The sequence below is a fragment of the Oxyura jamaicensis genome, chromosome 2, assembly GCF_011077185.1.
Source record: "Oxyura jamaicensis isolate SHBP4307 breed ruddy duck chromosome 2, BPBGC_Ojam_1.0, whole genome shotgun sequence".
In the NCBI taxonomy this organism is placed as follows: domain Eukaryota; kingdom Metazoa; phylum Chordata; class Aves; order Anseriformes; family Anatidae; genus Oxyura; species Oxyura jamaicensis.
In genome coordinates, this window is record NC_048894.1 from 62724105 (window position 1) to 62744243 (window position 20139).

General features: G+C 36.6%; 1 protein-coding gene and 1 long non-coding RNA gene across 6 annotated transcripts in view; both read left to right on the forward strand.

The window, feature by feature from the left end:
- SEPTIN7 (septin 7) overlaps positions 1–15525 on the forward strand; it is a 77819-nt gene extending 62294 nt beyond the window's left edge. For 4 of the 5 annotated variants that reach the window (XM_035316790.1, XM_035316787.1, XM_035316786.1 and 1 more), the window contains 9 exons: positions 8–125; positions 1950–2042; positions 3262–3358; positions 5448–5499; positions 6118–6243; positions 9819–9839; positions 12543–12678; positions 13842–13981; positions 14512–15525. In XM_035316790.1, the coding sequence (XP_035172681.1) occupies positions 8–125; positions 1950–2042; positions 3262–3358; positions 5448–5499; positions 6118–6243; positions 9819–9839; positions 12543–12678; positions 13842–13981; positions 14512–14551 (823 nt within the window). In that variant the 3' untranslated portion in view covers positions 14552–15525. The remainder of the gene's footprint in view (positions 1–7; positions 126–1949; positions 2043–3261; positions 3359–5447; positions 5500–6117; positions 6244–9818; positions 9840–12542; positions 12679–13841; positions 13982–14511) is intronic. The other variant, XM_035316788.1, reaches the window with a different exon arrangement.
- On the forward strand, positions 3365–4990 carry LOC118161435. The gene is made up of 2 exons (XR_004748024.1): positions 3365–4409; positions 4935–4990. It is a non-coding gene; the product is annotated as an uncharacterized LOC118161435 (long non-coding RNA).
- Positions 15526–20139: the final 4614 nt, after the last annotated feature.

Sequence of the window (20139 nt, forward strand, 5' to 3'; positions counted from 1 at the left end):
CTTTCAGACTTAAGCCTTTGGATATAGAGTTTATGAAGCGCCTGCATGAAAAAGTGAACATAATTCCACTCATTGCCAAAGCAGACACACTTACACCTGAGGAATGCCAACAGTTTAAAAAACAGGTGAGTTGAAAGATGAATATTTACAACGCGGGCTAATTTTGTAAGCCGGTCCCTATGGAAATTGTGAGATTTAACTTGTATGCAAAATTTAAACCCTGAAGCAGTGACTTGAGACAGCAAAGCTAAGTAATTTATATCTCTAGATTTAATTATATTTCTTGGTGAAATCTTGTTTCTGTCCTCAGGAAAAGATGTTTTAAGTGTAGCATGGTTCTTGGCAGGTGAAGTATTTCACTGCTGAGATAAAAGTCAGTAAGGTAGGAAGAGAACTTTCAAGATTTATGTGCCTAACAGAAATTGTTTAAAATAAAGAAAAGAGAGAACAATAAAACATCCAAACCAACTAACCAAAACCAAACGAAGAATCCCCAAAACACACACAAAAACAGTATTTAACAGTATTTACGCTATTACTGACTTCATTAGCACTTCAACATGAAAGTGAATGCCATGTATTTATTAAATATACGTTAAATATTAGCTTAGAAACAATATGCCTGTGTTAAGCTTTGGGCTGTAGCAATATATTTTAAAGATGGTTAAATAATTGTAACGTTGATACAAATGAAATTTTCTGTTTTCACAATAAATTTAGTACCAATGCTTACCAAGTGTATTGTTTTATTTCAGCTATGCAAGGAGGAGGATAAGGAGAACACAGAACAGGATAAAATGAGACATTAAGTTGGTTTTGTTGAACTGAGTCCCATCCTAGTTTAAAAAAAAACACAGGTTCTGAAAAAAAAAGAAAAGTTGCACAGCATTTCATAATGCCAAAAAGCTCTTGATTTAAGGCTTAAAATGCAATGACATTTTCTGCCTTGGAGAAATGTAGGCAAGATGCTGTAGACCTGAAGTCAATTTTGTTTGCTTTTCAAGTGTTTTTTCTTTGGATGTAACCCTGTGTGGAAGGGGAAAAAGACAGAGTGCAGAATATTTATTAATACATATGTAGCTTTATCAACGAGTTGATGTTAAATACGGCAGACTTTCCAAAATTCAACTTTGAAAAGAAGTCCTTGCCTGAATTGGAAGCATATATTTCTTATAAGACTGCAAACTCATGAACCAGAAATATTCCCAAATGCTCTGCAATGTAGCTGTCAGCTAAATGGTGTAATAGTTTTCCATTCTAAAATTCTGGAAAACTAATCATGTTTCTAAAAATATGCTTCAGACAAATCAGGCGCCAAAACAGTAAAGCCTCATTTTTGATCAGGCTGTCAGTTATTCTTACATTTTCATTAGTGCTTGCAAATATTTTTCAACGCAACTTGCCAGTGGAATCAGTCCGTCAATCACAAACTCTAAAATAGATGATCATGCTTCAAGCAACTGGTGCTCAGACAAACTGGAAACAGAAAAGAATAGGTGTGACAGCAGTAGCTGTTGTGGGAATTCAAAGGCCTGAAGTATGCCAGCAGTTATCTATTCAATTTTTTATAAGGTATTCAGTAGCTAGACTAGTCTGAGAATTTAAGTTTGATCGTATTAGTTTTAGCATGTGCAGGTGGAGCAGCCATTCGTGTAAATCTCTCTGTTGGCCCAGATGTAGAAAACTGCTGGTTGATTCTTGTGCCTTGTATTGATGGATAGCATTCCATTAACTGTGAGGTCTTTGGCTCTAATCCATGTTATCCTGCCACAGGAGTGATGGTCCTGCTAATAATCCCTTGGAATAGCTTGATGGTGTTAAATGCGTACAAGTTCTATGATAGAAGTTAATCATCTTAGTATGCAAAGAGCAAGAATCAGATTGCAGCAAGAAATAAATTATCATAAGACTATGATTTCCTCAAGCAAATAACATGTTCTTGTTTTTAGATAATGAAAGAAATCCAAGAACACAAAATTAAAATATATGAATTTCCAGAAACAGATGACGAAGAAGAAAGTAAGATTGTTAAAAAAATAAAGGTAAATATATTTTTAACTGCTTCTGTTTCCCATTGTCTGAGGGGGAGAGAGGAGAGCAAAAAGCTTTGATAGTGAAGAGCCCACCAAAATGTAGAGGATGTAAAAAGATGTAAGGCTGTTCTAAGATGCACTGTTTCTCATTTGAGAGAATGAAGTTCTCAGAGATTTGTTTGAGCCCTTTAATGGGTGAAATCTAGAACGATAACAAAAGATCACATTCTTATTAATAAACTTTTGAAAGATGACTTGCTTTCTTTTTATTTCATTCCTGTTTGACTCCCACCTGCCTGCCACACTTCATTTGACTGTGAGCTTGGTAGGAGGCAAGGATCCTCTTTCAGAGAGGTGTGCAGTGGCATGAATTGCATGCATTGCACTCAATAGAAGTTGTCTGACTGATTGATATACCAAAACCTTAATTAAGACAAATGATTAAAGGAAACCCGAATGACTGTTGGGCTGTCAGGCTGTTGCAAGACTTCTTTGTTTACTTGTGTTTTTTGGTTTGTTCTTTCATATTGAAGTCCATCTTATGGATGGACTTCACTCTTTTGCTCAGTAGCTTTAACAGCCTATAAAAGCCTTTACATCTTTTGTTACTGTGGGAATCGCCTAGGATAGATAGAACACAAATAGCACAAACGAATGCTATTCTGGGATTAAGATGTGCTAGCCTAAAGGAGAAGAGGAAGAATAAAAGCAAGGATGAAAGTCCAAAATATTTGGCTTTGTATGCTGTTCCTTTCAGCTATTTGAAGCTGCTCTTGACTACTTTGCTTGTTATACTGAAAAGATTTTTGCTTCAGCTGAAAACAAGAACCTGAATTAGTTTTTTTGGCAAATGTTTGAAAATTGAATGCAAGATCCAGTCAAAGTAACAAACTCTTGCAGCCAGTAGGGGTACAAATTGATAAATAATTACTGTGCAAGTTAATTAAATAGGAAGTGGTTTTGCCTGTGTAGCTTACCAAGTAACAGTAGTGTCTGCTTCTTACCTAGATTTACAGTATGTGACAATGTGTAGGGAATTTCAAAAAGGTGTGTGTAGAATGTGTGTAATACAAACAAGTCAGAGGTCAGTAAATGCAACTATTCTGGCAGTTTGGGCAAGCTGCACTGCAGTGTTACAGCACTGAACTGCCCTTGGTCAAGTTTATACATGGGTATATTTTTGCATTAGAGAAGTTTGATTTTTTTAAAGCAATACTTTATGTTGTAGGATCGTTTACCTCTTGCTGTGGTAGGTAGTAATACGATCATTGAAGTCAATGGCAAGAGAGTTAGAGGAAGGCAGTACCCGTGGGGAGTTGCAGAAGGTAAGGCTTTTCCATTATTTGTAGCCATTTGAAATGTATTAGGATGTTTGTCTTTATTTGAAATGTTTTTAAAATACTTGGTTTAATGTGCACTCGCTGGAAATTTATTGAATGTACCATTTTTTGTTATTCTGACAGAAACAAGGTAAAGGTTCAGCAACGTGTAATTTTGCAAGCAGGTTCCTGTTGAAGCTTCACTGAGGAATTGTAAAAACCTGTAGTAACTTATTACAGTTCCTACATCAGATGAGGCTTAAATTACAAGTGTTTACTAGCATTCTTATTTTAATTTATTTCATATAAACTGTGTTCATTTCTTGAATTCTTTTTATCAGGGTATTCACATTATAAATGTTAATTTGATCAGCTTGACTAGCATAAATTCAATTTAAAGTTTATGTAAGAATTTTTTTAAAAAATATACCCAACTTCTTATACCCATCAAATACCCAAAATATATTAGCCTTAATTGTTGGGGCTTAGCAAAAGGAAGGTACCTTGTACTGAATTGAATAGTTTTCATAGTTCCTTTTTTTTTCCCTTCATTTAGACCTTCCAAACAGTAGAAAATAAGCTTTAAAGATAATGATATTCTTCTGACAACCATTGCTTGTGCTTCAAATCTGTTTACTTATTTGAAATGGCACATGAAAAATAAAGCTCGCACCATGCCATATAAATGAAAGAATTGTTATAAACTTGCATTGTTTTTCCATGATGATTACACATTTTTCCTTGTAGTGTGCATGTATTGAAGAAATAGAAGATTTTTCTCACTGTTTCTGCCTTTCAAGGGCAATGACTATAAATTCAATATGGGTCAAAATAGCAAAGAAACCAAGCACAGTATGGACCAATACTTTAAAAAGCTGCAACATTTCTCTTAAAGTACATGTCTAGCAGGAAATGAGGTTTGGCACAAAGTAAAAACCAGCTGCACCAGAGATGTTCAAGCTTTATTTTAAGGCTCTTGCGTTAGTATTTTGAAATGTACAAAATGGTACTGCTCTTCTTTATTTTAAAACAAACTTGAGAAATGTTTCACACTCAAGTGGTTGTATAATTTTTGGAAGGGAAGAACTACAACCGGGCTAAAAGGACCCTATTTGAATGACTTTGGTTTGGTCAACTCTGGATCAGAGATAACATGCACTGTGCGAGTGGAACTTACCAGTTTTTGTAAAAACCATGGAATAAAATAAATGCAAGAGCTCAGGTGTGTTATGAACACATGAAGGGGCTATGTGCTTCATTTTTCTGCAGGATTCACTGAATTTACACAGGTTACTTCAATTCCTTCATTCTAATTTACTTCTTCCTCCCCTTGAAAATGTCCATCTCTATTTCAGGGGCACCTGCCTCATGCCTTCCTTTTGTATGCTAGGAGCTTTGTGTTCTCCCTCATCTCTTTGAACTCCAGAGGATTCTGTGGTGTGCTTTTTTCTCCAATAGTATTTCACTGTTCACTGAAATACCATTTATAGTATCCACTTCATATACAATAATGGGAATGGCAGGCACTGCTGAAATAGATGGAGTGTAATGACAGTTGCCAACCCTCTTGATTTGTAGACAGGTTGTAGACAAGTGCATCAAATTGAATATACAGACTTCCTTTGTTTAGTTGAACAACAAAAGATGCATTACAATTAAAGGCTTGTATCTCCTTTGGTGGGGCTGGAGGGAGAAATAGACCATGAAGTCTATCTTCTAAAGGTTTTGGGCGTAACTGAATCTAGACTGAGGTCTTCAGTTAATGTCTGATCTTTAATAATGTGCTGACAGGGCCTCCAAGGGATCATGAAGTTAGTTAAACTGGCAAAACTGTTTCTGATGAGGTAGTTTATTCCGCTAAATTGATTCAGAGTACGCTTTTCTAGTATGACTTAAGGGAACCTACCTTGGCTGGTAAGATATACTGATAAAGTCGTATCACTAATTCTCTTCTACTGTAAACATGCATCCTGCATGAGTGAAAAAAGTCTGGGCGTAACCTGTTGAATGAGCATAGGAAGTGGACGATGTCTTTTCTTTGAGTAAGGTATATGTTTTGGTTGGAGTCTCAAGAAAAAATTATCATTTTCTGCAGTTGAAAATGGGGAACACTGTGACTTCACAATTCTGAGGAACATGTTGATAAGGTAAGCAACTAAGGGGTAACATGGAGTTTTCTAGTATGTCTAACAGGCTGGAAAGTTAGAGGAAAAAAAGATCTAAACTTGAGAGTTCGTACTAATCCCATGTTTTTAGTTGTAAACAAACTTTTATGCTCTTTGATACCAATATGTTTAACCATATATCTAGCTACTGGTGCCAGTGAATTTTGTTTTGGATACCAATCTTCTTTCTGATTTGTTCTTAAAAAAAAAAAAAAAAAAAGTAATAAACCATAGGAACCCAACTTGTCTGTTAGTGCTGACGTGTACTTAGTTGCAGGCATCTTTTTAAATTTTCAGGTGTCAGCATTTTCTAAAGCAAGCTTCATTGTGTTAAGCGCTGAGAGGTTTTTCTTCCTATATTCACAGCGGTTCAGTAAGTTCATCTGCTCTAACAATTGTGAATTCAGTGCAAAATAATCTATTTCTGTGACTTAGCTGTCTTGACAGCTCTTATTTAAATAGAAGAATGACAACATTGTGGGGAATGAGGCTTTAATGGCAGAATATAGTTTAAGTCAATCTGTAAAAGGAGCATGGACTAATTTTACGCATAGTATTTTGTATTTGCACACTAAGCTGATAAATTACACTTATTGACAGAACTCATATGCAGGACCTGAAGGATGTCACTAACAACGTACATTATGAGAACTATAGGAGCAGAAAACTGGCAGCTGTTACCTACAATGGTGTTGACAACAACAAAAACAAAGGGCAGCTAACAAAGTAAGTTCTTGTTGAGATTGTAGTGCTCTTTAATCCTTCTCCCATTTTTTTTTTTAGTATATTTAAACTTTATTTCACTTCAGTCATTTGCCTCTTCGCTGCATTCTGGTCTGTGAACACTATACTTCCGGCTTACTCATGATTTGGTTTTGTTCTGTTTCATTAAGGTTTACACTAGTCTTAAGTGAATAGGTTAAAAAATGGGATTTAGTTGGATTCAATTTTGAAGAGAAACCATACTTTCACTGTTCCTAAGTTTTATTTAATTAGTATGTACTGGAAAACTTATGTGCAGTAGTGTTTCTATTTTGGTATATATACTATTTTGGCATCATTGTTTCTTTTTGTATGAATAGTCAGTAGTCAGCATCAGGAATGTTTTTGAGATAAAATTAGATTAATATTTATTTAGAAACTTTGAAAATCCAGACACACTGTTGTTATTGAATGGCTGCCATGGCTTCTTCTAGGGTTGCTTACCATGATACCGGGATTATTGCAACATCTTCATCTATTGTGAGAGGAAAGTTGCATTGCAGGGGTTTTGCTTTTATTTTTGTTGTGGTTTTTGCTCTTTAATGCTAGTAGGTCATCTTGACTGCCACTGGCAGCAAGCTGTTTGCCAACATGGTAAAATTATTTGAAGATTTAAAAGCAAGTTTTATTGTATTCTTCATATACAATGCTATTTGAGAATACCATTTTCATTTAATTGAGAATACCTGTTTCATTTAATACATGCATTTCCACAGGTCTACATTTATAAACAATAATTAGTTATTAAATTATTATGAATTAGTGATGTAGTGAGGTCAAGTCTCAGATAGAAGTAGTCCTCAAATATGTTTATAGCACAGTGGTTACTTCTCACTCTCACAGTGGTTACTTCTCACATATGACGATATTTATTGCCATCACATTGTCCCTGATTTACATGTCAAAGCTCCTGAGTACACATAGCAAGTATGTTGGAACTTTTTCTCAAGCTGCACGTCATCCTCATGACAGTACAGTGTTATGGCTGAGAGGGGAGGAGTTGTAAAAACAGAAATTACTAAATGAGATAGTCACCATGGAGAACAAAATAGTACAGCTAGGAACAGCAGAGAAGAAAGCCCTCTTGAGTACTTGGGTGGAAGATCTAGAGCCTAATTCTTTGTTAGATGACAGTGGATTAATGATAATGCGGAATAGAAAATTCTTCATTGCCTCCAGTATCTATTTAACTTGCTGTTGTTATACTCTTTGTGTACTGTTCACTGTATTTTTACTGTGCTATTTGCTATCACTGTACTGAAAAGTGAAACATTTTCTTGCTCTTCGGTGTATCATAGGAATTTGTTTGGATTTTTCAATGCAGTGTTTAGTAGCAGTCTTTCTCCATTTCCAAATCTTAGTGGATGTTCTTTAAATTTAGAAGATCCTTGTTTTTTGTGATAACATTTACTGTTTCTTGTGTTTTGTGCCATCTTCTTGTGTTTTTTTTTGCCATCTGAAAGATGGCAAAATCTATTGCAAACTTGTAAGAAATTTTGAATCTTTTGCAGTGTTTCTTCAAACTCAGGGTGACTTAAAATTAAAAATCATGAATGCACGTGCTGGTTATGAAGCAGCTGATGCTATTCTTGTCTTGTTACTTTATCCTTATGTTGAATTATCAGCATTTTTTTTTAAAGCCAAAAAGCATGTTAAAGCTTAATGTGCTTTCATGGTTTTGAATTTCGTCTAGATGAAGCAGCATAGAGAAAATTTTCCTAATAACCATGCATGTCTTCCTATAAATTAATTGAAAGGGGGAAGATAAAAGTTAAAGCTTTATCTGTGCATCCCCTGAGGAATCTTATGTTTGGCTGCTTCCTTCTTTGAAAGAAGTGTCTGTGTCTCAAAATGGAGCAATATGTGACTTGTCCTCTGGAAATCTGATTCTTTAATGGGAGATGGGTCCAGTGTCTCTGTCTGAGACTAGAGACATACTCTGATGCTGTCTGGTGGTATTACAAGCATCCTGTTAAACACAGATACAACTTCTGGCTCTGGAAACTCCTAAGCTGCTGTTCCTTTTGTAAACTGGAAGAATATATATAAGCAGAGATTGTACAAGCTCTGGTTATTGCACTTCTCCAAAAGCTATCGGAGACCAGATAGACCTTTTTACCTTTAATTTAGCTATGTTTTTCTGATCTTATTTTTCAGGCAACTGTTGACTTATTTCTTTGAACAAAAGTGCAAATGTGAAAATCAGTATAAGTCCATGTCATAAGATTTAATAATACTGTGGAGATGAACTGAAGCAATTTGTTTGTCCAGATGATAATTTTCTTTGATTTTCCCCTCCTTTGCTTTGGTAAAATTGTAATAGACTTTTCTACAAGTAACACACTGACCTAAGAGCCATCCAAAGCATGCACCATGATTATGTAGCCTTTTTGTGTTTTAGGCTTAGTGTCTGATTTCTTCAAATTGTCAAGATCATTCCATCTCTCCAATAATATATAAATAATCATCGAGGGTAATCTTCGGGTATATAAATAACTTGGCTCTTCACACTGTGCAGTAACTATAACTTTACATGTGCACTATTATGCATATGCTAAAATTTGCATTTGCTCTGAAATAGAAAATTCTTAATTTGGTATACAAAGTTGATATTTTCAGTGAGTTTCAACATAAAACCTTATTTCATTGAAAGTCATGTTGTATACTGTAAAGATCAGCCTTATTTATCTAGGGATTTGTTGAATAAACTGGCACACTGGGTCACAAAATACACAATGCATAAATCCTTCTAACTGCCTAGTTTAAACTACTTCTAACTCCTTTTGACCACATTCTTACTGTTTTCTTACCAAAAAGCCAAGATTCTCTGCTTCCTTTTCACCAGAGAGAATGAAATTCAGTGAAATAATTCTAGGGTATTAAACCCATCTTACTTGTTGTGAGATTAATGTGAGAATCTTGTTTTCAGACTATTTTTTCTCCTTTTACGGTGTATGTGAAATGCTAATCCAACACAAGCTCAGGGTAAAGCACCAAGCTCAGGGGAAGTAACTTCAGTGAAGCCTCCTCCAGAGCTGATCACAGCCTCCGGTGAGACCTCTGCTGGCCATTGATGTGAAGTGCTCTTTTTGCAGCACAGGAACACTATTAATTTCATTAATAAAAGGATATCATTGATAATGTCCTTTACTAGGAGATAATTTTTAATGAGTAGATAAGCCTCGATATGGCTTTGGTTTCATAAAGCTTGTTTATAGCAAGTGGTTGTTCGGGTCACTAAAATATTTAAAATCACTTTAAGAGCTTGCATACTCTAGGTAAACTATTGCTGAAAATATCTGCACATCAAATCTGCGTTAATATCTACACGGTGTAGTGATTTACTAACTGAACTTTAAATATAATAAGCTTTAACTAACAGTCTTTCCTGTTACTGTGAAAAACTTGCTTTTTGGGGGAGCAGATAATTAGCTTTAGGAATCTATTAATAATGAATTTACTTTTTTAATTACTGCTTTTTGGTTTTGTGGTTTTATTTAAGCATGCTAAGCTAAGCCTCTGTATTTTTTGTTTTTTAGATTTGACACAGTTGAAGGCATGTAAGTGGTCATTTAAATTTTTCCAAAAAACTTAGACAAAAATTATTTAAACACAAAAAGGGTTTTACTGTTTAATGTTTCAAATTTAAAACAGTTTTGTTATCCAGCTCTTGGCATTGTTTTTTTCCCTAGCTGTTTTTTGTTGTTGTTGTTTTTCTTATAAAGCAGTGCTAATGTAAATTTTAAGAACTTATAAATAATTTCAGGGACAAATATCTCTGTAAAAACCCTTTCTCTTTAGGAACTTTTTGGCTAAAACTCAAGACAAATATGGTCAAATTTTAGCAATGAGTAGAAAAGGCTGTTTCAGTGCATAAATTGTGAAATTTACCCAGTTTATATCTCAAACTCCATCATGTTTATATAGATGCTTATGAAAATTCCACTAATTCCTTATGCTTACCTGTAAATTTACAAGTTTTAATTGGATTGGGAAATTAATTACTTCAGCCTTCTCTGACCATGGGTTTATTTTATTACTGGCTTGCAGAGGTTCCACTTTGCATATACGCAGAATAACTTTTTAACTTTTGCAGATCTTAGAAGGCTGCTTTAACATATATCCTGTTAAATCAGTAAAAAATGTTTTACATATATATTTAGTGTTTTGTCTTTAGCTCTTTTTTGTTTAAGCCCCTTGTGTTATTTTATCCTGAAATAAAGGGTAATGTGCACTTACCCGTGTCACATATTTATGACCCAACAAAACTAGTTGTGACCTCTCTTGTAAAGATCTCAGCTGTAAATGTTTGCTTGTTAGTTTATTAAATGTTCTATGCAGCCTGTTTTTTTTTCCACTTTCTTAAATTCTCAAATAAGCTTGCCTGACATCTGTATTAGGCAATTAGGCTGTCAACAGAAGGACAGTACTACTTCCCTTTCAAGTCTGTAGAAACTGCAGCAATGATCTGTTTGTATTCAGATCTATATCTTGGTTAATTCTTGAAGAGCAGGCATATTTGAGAACTTTACACATCTAAAAAGTAACAATGAAATAATTTCATTAGGACATGTGGTTAGCTTAGACAAATACTGCTACTCACCTCCTCTTTCATTCTCTTCTTACTCGAGATGTTTTTTTGTGTATTAATATATGTGACCCATGTTTAACCAATTTTTTTCCTTGACAAAAGTTCCTAGCACTTGGCCTTTTGAATGGCTAGAGTAAGCGTTAGACTGAGGATCAGTTTCAGTTTCGTATGTAATACAGAATTCTATTCACCAGTCCAAACTTGGCAACTATGAGTTCAGATTCAATCAGATTTTTTGTGGAAATGCCATTTTCTTTCTCCTTACTACTCCTGATTGTCACCTTTAAAGCACGTTTTAAAATGCTGGTATTTGAAAAACTGTTCACATGGCCTTGACTTTATGGGGCCCTGTTTACCTTCACTATGTCTAGTTCTTGAAAATGAGCAAGCAATAAGGATGAACTGAGCCATTAACAGTCAAAACAGATTTTAAAAAACAGATCTTGACTATGTCTGATATGTAAGCTCATTCCTTTAAGAATGAGTGGTAAATTCTGAATCAAAATGGATGTTGCTAATTTTATTTCAGTCATTGCTGGAAGTTCTTTAATTAGTTTGCCTCTTAGAGAGTTTTTGCTGCATGAATTGAAGCAGAACAGTTTGGGGTTTTTATGTTTGTTTTAAGCACTGAAAATAAAAATAATATTTCTGGTAGGGCTTAAACTTGCCATCTCTAATTTATAATTTGCTTGCCTGAGCAAATTATGCATACTTTACAGCAGATAGCCTCTGTTTTTGATTGTAACTGTTCCCTATGTATTCAGTTATTTTCCATTTTTATCAATAAGACAACTAAAACTGATGTTTTCCAAAGCCATGCATACTCAAAACTGAAAAAAAGAGGCCAGTGATTTGTTTGGGTTGCTTTTGTTGAGCAACATGAAATTCTTATGATAAGGCTGTATAGAGCAATCATCCTTGGATCAAAATCATCCTGTTTATTGGGTATTTAATGTGAAACTTGCTTTTCAGAGCTTGCACTATGTTAGTGTGGGTCACAAGCTTTAAAAATTCTGTAGAATTTCAAAAAGTAGCAACCATTAAAAATGTATATGTATATACATATATACAACTATATTATTTTTATACATCAATTTAATTAATAATTTTCTAAAGGAATGTTTTCCAGCTAACGTTATCTCTTTGGAAGTATGACCATCTCATTCAACACAGTTGCAATGCCTACTTTATGCTTATGATCGCTCTGAACAGTGACAATTTAAAGGAAAAATGGGACTTCTGTCTGAAACACTGTTAAAGATTTTAATTAATCTGTTCTACATAAAGGTTCTATCTATTGATTTATATATATATATTTGAACTGCAAAGAACAAGATGCCTGAAGATCACTTGGAAGATACTCATTTTTTATTACTTGTAACTTTGATTTATTCCCTACCCATGACCAGGTTCTACCAAAGATAAAAAAGTCAAGAGCTGCTTTAACCTTAATGTAAGATAAATCAAAAGGGGGGGGGGGAGGGGAGATACTGTATGAAATTTCCTTTTTGTAGGAAGCTTAACAGTTAATAAAATAATGCAAAATGAATTTAAGCTGTGTTATTTATCATAATGCTTCAGCATTTTTATCTTTTTTATACAGATACCCAAATATAACAGAAAGAAAAAAAAAGTTTTTATTACCTAACTACTTCTTCTGGATTTGTGGCAGGAGCCCGTTGGCACAGATGGAAGAGGAAAGGAGAGAGCATGTAGCCAAAATGAAAAAAATGGAAATGGAGATGGAACAGGTGTTTGAGATGAAAGTCAAAGAAAAAGTTCAGAAACTGAAGGACTCTGAAGCTGAGGTAATGAAAATGTCTTAAATATGCTTGAAAGTGAGCAAATACAAAGATGGCTCTTCTCTACAAGACTTTCCAACATTTTATGTTTAAAGAAAACTCAGTTATTTTTCCCAGCTTCTTCTCTTTGCTGAAATGGTAAAAGAACAAACTTGAAATGCAACTTCAGTGTTCGTATATAATGTTCATATACATTCTTGTTTTATTTTCACAATCACAGCATTTTAAAATACTCTTTAATTTTCTTACCATCTCTTTCCCTTCTTCTTTGGAATAGTTTATACCTATTTTCTTACATTTGCTTTAAAAAGTTCTTCAGACTTTCATGTTTTACATAAGCTAATTTAGTAATAATAATTTGCTTTGCATACTGAAAAGGCATTTGAGGAACTTCTGATACAATATCTAAGGGATCATCTAAATAAGAGTTACCAGATGAAGAAAGAGGCAGGTATATCTTGTTGGCACTGTTTTTGTGTCATTTGAACATACTTAAATTTTATAGATACTTGTAGATACATACTATACTCTAGATTCTGCAGATACATTTTATAGAAACTTGTTGCAGCACATGAATGGAATTACTTTTCCTCACAGTATCTCCATTCTCACATCCAGGGCATTTGATTGTCGGTCCCATCACCAGAAGCTTGCAGGAGAGACTTCTTATGTAATACTGGCAGTGTAGACAATTCACTTCAGTAATACTAATAATAATTCATTAAATTAATCGATTTGATAATGTTTTTCCAAACTTTTCCAAACAGATCCTTAATGTAGTTAACACTATAGGATGAAATCAATGTGTTTTTTTTTTTCCACACAAAGTCAAAGCTGCTACGTTATGTATTACTGATATTAAAATATTTTGTAATTTGCTTAAGGTTTGCATCAAATACCAAAATTTCCTTGAGTTTCCTGTTGCTTGCCGCATGTAACTGCTTACAACTCCGGTTTGTGACTCAGGCAACATTTAGGGAGTCTTCTGTAAGCTCTACAATGTGTTTATGGGATTTAATACACTTTTATGTGTGTTTTATTATACCCATGACCTTAGAACTTTTGGGTTGAGTTACTTTCTCTGAAGATAAATTAATACTGTCTCACTTTAGTATAGTTGCTGCAGCGTTCTGTGTCCTTGCTGAGTCTGTTCATGACTTTTTCTATAGCTGCAGCGACGCCATGAGCAAATGAAAAAGAATTTGGAGGCGCAACACAAAGAATTAGAGGAAAAGCGTCGTCAGTTTGAGGATGAGAAAGCAAACTGGGAAGCTCAGCAACGTATTTTGGAACAACAGAATTCCTCCAGGTAAATTGATTCTTAATCTGCAGTTCATAGTAAATGTTCTGTAGCTTTCTGTTAAAATGAAATTTCCATAGTAATAAGGTTCAGTGGTGTTTTACCACTATGGAAATTCACTTAAAATCCAAGAAAAAAATGAAACTGCAGTTAGAGATGAACACCTTTCAACAATACTGGGATTATTACTAGCTTTGAAAGCAAGTTTTTATATGGAAAAATGCTATATTCATACATAGCCAGATCTATCTAAAAAAAACATGTTGTTTTGAAAGGTAGATTGTATCAAACTTCTGAAGGGTGGAGAGTTAAAGTTTCAAGAATTAAACTGATTAAGTTTAACTCTAGTCCACAGATGGGGTAATGTGATAAATGCACTGCTTGACTTCACGTACAAGTACTGTGAATATAATACATTTTCATACAGTGTATTGCAATCTGTAAGACTTGAGAAAATGCTTATTTAAAAATATATGTATAAAAAGTGATTTTAATAACACGTATTCAATGTTTGACAATTTTTTTTATTATCATTGTAGAACCTTGGAAAAGAACAAGAAGAAAGGGAAGATATTTTAAATGCATCATTTTGACCACCAGTTCTGTATTAGTTGCCAATATGCCAGCCTGGACATCAGTGTTTGTTGGATCCATTTGACCAATTTTGCACCAGTTGTATCCATAGTAATGGATGTAAGAGCATGACAAATTTTTGTTAATTTTGATGGAGAATGAAATGCCTTGAATTGTCTAGGGTGTTGTGTACTTGGAAAAATAACAGCTCTAAGTACCTTTTTTCCTTTTTTTTTTAAACAGATGTCATTTTAATGCAAAAGAAAACATTTTACTGTTGTACAATCATGTTCTGGTGGTTTGACGGTTTACGGGATATTCAAAAATGCAAGGACTCAAGACAGATTTTTGTGAGGACAAATTGCCATAATATGATGCAAATGATGCTTCTTTATTATAATACAAGAATTCCATTCAGTGCAGCATATACAATAATGTAATTTAGTCTAACACAGTTGACCCTATTTTTGACACTTCCATTGTTTAAAAGTACACATGGAAAAAAAAAAGTCGTAGGCTTAAAGTGCACCTAAGCTTTTTATAACAACCCTTTTATGTTTTGGATTCTTTAAATATATGCTATTCTCATTTAGTAACTTCTTTAGCCTGAAAGATCTCATTACTGCTTCATTTTTGTAATACCATTTAATTTAGATATTTTTCCATATATAGGCCCTCCTAAATAGAATATAGCTTCTTTCATATGATAGGAACCAGTGAGTAAAACTTTCCTTTGACTCCCTTTTTACATTTTATGGTAAGTAGCAGGAAAACACATTTATAGGTCATTTCTAGGCAAAATTGTGGAGTTGACTACCAACCTGTTTCTACCTGTGTGCAGTCTTTCTTTATTTTACTAGAAATGGGAATATGGCCTCAAGAAAAAGTCACCGTTTCGCATTTAGCTGTATTCATATACTGCATTTCTGTATTTTGTTTGTATTGTAAAAAGTCACATAATAAACAATGTTGTGATGTTACACGGTGCTGTCAGAAATTTTAAAGGAGTTGTGTAGCCAAGCACTTACTTGGGAAGTGTTTCAGCTTTCTCTTTCCCACTGGACTTGATTGACCTGTCTTTGAATTGCCTGAGGAATTAGCCTAAGGTACAGAAAATGCCTGTGTGTTGTTGAATTGTTAGTAAATCTTGTTTGAGTGAGTAGCTGGGGGCCAACTGTGCTCTGCATTGGCAAAACAAGAATCTAGCTTGTCCAGAAGAGGGCACCAGCTGTCCACATGCTCCTACTGTGTGTCAGACATGCTCCAGGCCCAGGAATACTGCCTTTTGCATTGTCTTTTATGCCCTCTAGAAGCTTTTATGTGCATCTAGCTGCATTATAACACATGTGCAGCTTCTTCAGGAACTTCTGTTAAGCTAATTGGCAAACATTTGTTTTCTATTCTTTTATTTTGTTTTCAAAGTGAATTGAGACAGTTTTAGTAGTAGTAGTAGTCAGGAACTTGGTATTTAACGAACAGAAAGAACAGTTGTAACTTCTTAAACTGTTGCAGACTCCCTATATCTTTTGTTTGTGAAACAATGAAGAAACAATGTGAAACAATGAAGAACAACTACTTTATTTTTTTGCAGATGCCACTTGTATTACTCCTGCTACTATGCTTTTTTCACGTTAATTATACTTACTGGAAATGTCATTTATTCATACAGCTTCCCAATGAAGAGCTTTTTAGTAGTCTGTATAAAGGACTCCTTTTAAATATGCTGCCTGTCTCTTCTCACAGAAGATACTGATCATCAATAAGTGGACACAGTTTTCCCTTTCAAATAAACAGAATTGCAAAATAATTGCAAAAACTGTAATCTTTTAATATATCACAGCTCCTGTGTCTGCCCTGCCTGCCTTCTCAGGTTTCAGTGGAATTCATGAAACTGAATGATGTAAAGAACAGGCAAAAGTTACTGCGTGGAAAAGAAGCTCCAGTTCTGAATTGCTTTTAGGATTGTCAAAGTTCTGGATTTGCTTCCTATGGAAATGGTTGTGCTTTAGCACTCCCATTTGTTCTGAAATAAGGATTTAATTTATCAGCAAATCATTTTAATTGTACTTGTTCTCTTTCTGTCCCCACCTTAAACCCACCCTCAACCCACCCCCCACATTTGGGGTAATCAGAAATGAGGTTATGCTCTGGTTAGGTCTTTTGTATGAGAGCATAAAATATTCTATAACGTAGCTATTGTATTTGAATGAAAATTTAGAGCATATGGAAATCAAGTGTTCTGAGTTGGTTTGGAAATGGAACATTGTCCGTTTGGTGGAAGATGTGTATCCCTTCTGAACTTGTTTCTTAAATGCTTGGATTTTTATGGTAAGTTTGGGCTTCACCAAAAGAGTATGAGTTTGTCAAAAATTAGTTTTTTCAGTTTCCACACTCTCGTAATAAATGGAAATAAATAAAATCAGCTTGAAAGAGTAACTGTGTAGCCAATAAAAAATGTTTAAGCTGAAGTATTATGACACAGTCCACTTTTTCTCCCACTAGATATATAATATAAACATTTCTGTAAACGAAAAACTCATTTTACTTAATAGCAACTTAAGTTTACTTATTTGTGTCGCAACTCAAAGGACCTGCAGCACAGGCTTTGTGGGCTGATGTATAGTAGCTGGTCAGAAACCTATTGCATCCAGGTGACATTTTCTCTTGCCTCCCTTAGTGTGCTGTTAAACTTTACACACTGAACTGAGCGCAATAAGGGGTATTAAAGAGCAGCTCTGTACATCAGCTAGGTGTTTATACAGCAGTAATTGTTACAGAATAATATAGTCTTCTGGCATGCATAAGGCTGGATAGTTTGCTACTCTGTTAGAACATCTCAATGCAGTGTTGAGTCTGTTCTGTTAAGGTAGTGAGGAAGGGAAAATAATAACAGGGCCTGTCATGCATTGCGCTGCAAGCAGACCTGCTGAAAGTTGTGCTACACCAGTCCATACCTTTATAATGTGGGTGCTACATATTTAACACCAGCCCAGACATTTATAATGTGGGTGCTATGTATTTACTTTCGTACAGGGGATAGATATGAAGATGTGTGTGTGTTACGAACAAGCAAATAAAGACCACAAACCTGGCGCTTACTTTGGATGTGAAATAGATTCCTATATTGGGTTGCTTATCTGGCTGCCCACAATTCCAGTTAAGCATCCTAAGTATCTGGGAGCTAATGTTCCTGCTTCCAGCACAAAATACTGATGTAGATGGAGTGCCCTGGTTTTGACTGGGATAGAGTTGTCTTCCTGTAGGTGGTATGATGCTGCGTCCTGGATTTAGGGTGAGAACAATGCTGATACCACACTGGCCTTGCAGTTGCTGCAGAGCAGTACTTGCACAGAGCAAGGAGTTTCAGCTTCAGGAGGAGGCTGGGGGTGCACTAGGAGCTGAGAGGGGACGCAGCCAGGACAGCTGGCATGCACTGCCCACAGGGATGTCCCACACCATACAGCAGTGGTGTGCTCAGTAATAAAACTGGGGGGACTGCCACTGCTCAGGGAATGGCAGGGCATCACTCAGTGGGTGGTGAGCAATTGCACTGTGCATCACTTGCTTTGTCCATTTTCTTATTATTATTTTCCCTCCTATTTCTGTCCTACTAGATTGTCTATCTCAACCCATGAGTTTTACTTATTTTCCCTCTGATTCACTCCCCCATCCCACTCTGGGATGGGGAGGAGGGGAGTGGGCAAATGGCTGCGTGGTGCCCAGCTGCCTGCCAGGTTAAACCACAGCATGGAAGGGTGTTAAGGGTTTCACTTTTCACAGCAGCTTTCCCATCTAGTAGTCACTGACCAGCTGGTGCCCTTTCTGATCCCTCAAATGGCCACATGCTGTACCTCTTGAGTTCAGCTGACCTTGTATCACCTGACTACTTGTGGGCATGCTGCTCAAGCAATACCAAAAACACTCCTCAATTTGACATCCTAGGGAGAGAGGCAATCTTCATAATATCCAGAAAATCTTCACCACCCCCCCCCCCCCCCCCCCTTGCCCATCATTGTATGGGGCTGCAGCTTGCCCCCAGCTTTGCCCTGGTTTCAACCACTATGTGCCTGTCTGAAGCTGTCCTGATTTCCAGCAGCACAGCGGTAAATGAAGTTCTGAAGTCTCCACTGATTTGAATTTTGCTTATTTTGAAGAAGGTGGTGTTAAAATCTGGAGACAATTTGGTACCACCATCCTCATTCCGGCCAAAGCAGCCCTGCTCTTTGGGCATCAGCAAAGGTAAACCAGAGCCATGGCAGGATGCAGGATCTGATTTCTCACTAAGAGAAAGCCTGTGCTTTACGTCGCAAATCTGAAAACTGCCGACAGCCTTCAGGCTTCCACCTGGCTAGCAAAGACCATTGAGAACTTGGACGAGTCACATAAATCATTATTCTCTTTAGTTTTCTGTATGGACAAGAGAACAGATACTCTGGTCTCCATGCAAAAGCAAAAATGTCAGCTTTCTCGTGGGAGATGAGGGCAGGGGCATGAGTATTAGTGAAACTGAAGCAGGTTTGGCCACAATCAGTGGCTGAGTGTCCTGTCACCTGCTTGGGCATGAGCCAGTGCAGTGGCTTGCTCCTTGCCTTCACTCCCTGCTGCTGCTTGGTGTTTCTGTATCCTGTGTGGAGATGAGAGCACTGTCCAAACACTTCTTAAAATCCAACAGGGTTGGGACCATGAATATGTCCCTGGGGAGCCTGTTCCAGTGTGTGACCACCATCTCAGTGAATAACCTTTTCCTGGTATGTAACTTGAATGTCCCCTGTCACAGCTTGACACCATTCCCTCAGGTCCTGTTGCTAGTTACTAAAGAAAATAGATCGGCACCTGGCCCTCCACTCCCCCTCAAGAGGAAGCTGTAGACCATGATGAGGTCTCCCCTTAGCCTCTTCTTTTCCAGGCTGAACAAACCAAGTGACCTCAGCCACTCCTCGTATGTCTTCCCCTCTAGGCTCTTCACCATCCCCGTAGCCTTCGTCTGGGCACTCTCCAACAGTTTTACGTCCTTTATGTACTGTGGTGCCCAGAGCTGCACACAGTACCCAAGGTGAGGCCGCACCAGTGCAGAGTAGAGCAGGACAATCACTTCCCTCGACCGACTAGCGAAGCCATGCTTGGTGCACCCCAGGATATATACGGTTGGCCCTCCTGGCTGCCAGAGCACACTGCGGGCTCATATTCAGTTTGCTGTCAACCATAACCTCCAGATCCCCCTCCGCAGGGCTGCTCTCCAGCATCTCGACCCCTAAATGTGTATAAATAACTGAGGGGAGGGTGTCAAGAGGATGGAGCCGGTCTCTTTTCAGTAGTGCCCAGCGACAGAACGAGAGGCAACAGGCACAAACCGAAGCACAGGAGGTTCTGTCTGAATATGAGAGGGCACTTCTTTACTGTGAGGGTGACAGAGCACTGGCACAGGTTGCCCAGAAAGGTTGCGGAGTCTCCTTCTCTGGAGATATTCAAAACCTGCCTGGATGCCATCCTGCGCAACATAATCTAGGTGAACTTGCTCAGCAAGGATGCTGGACTAGATGATCTTCAGAGGTCCCTTCCAACCCTGTCCATTCTGTGATTCTGTGGTTCTGTGG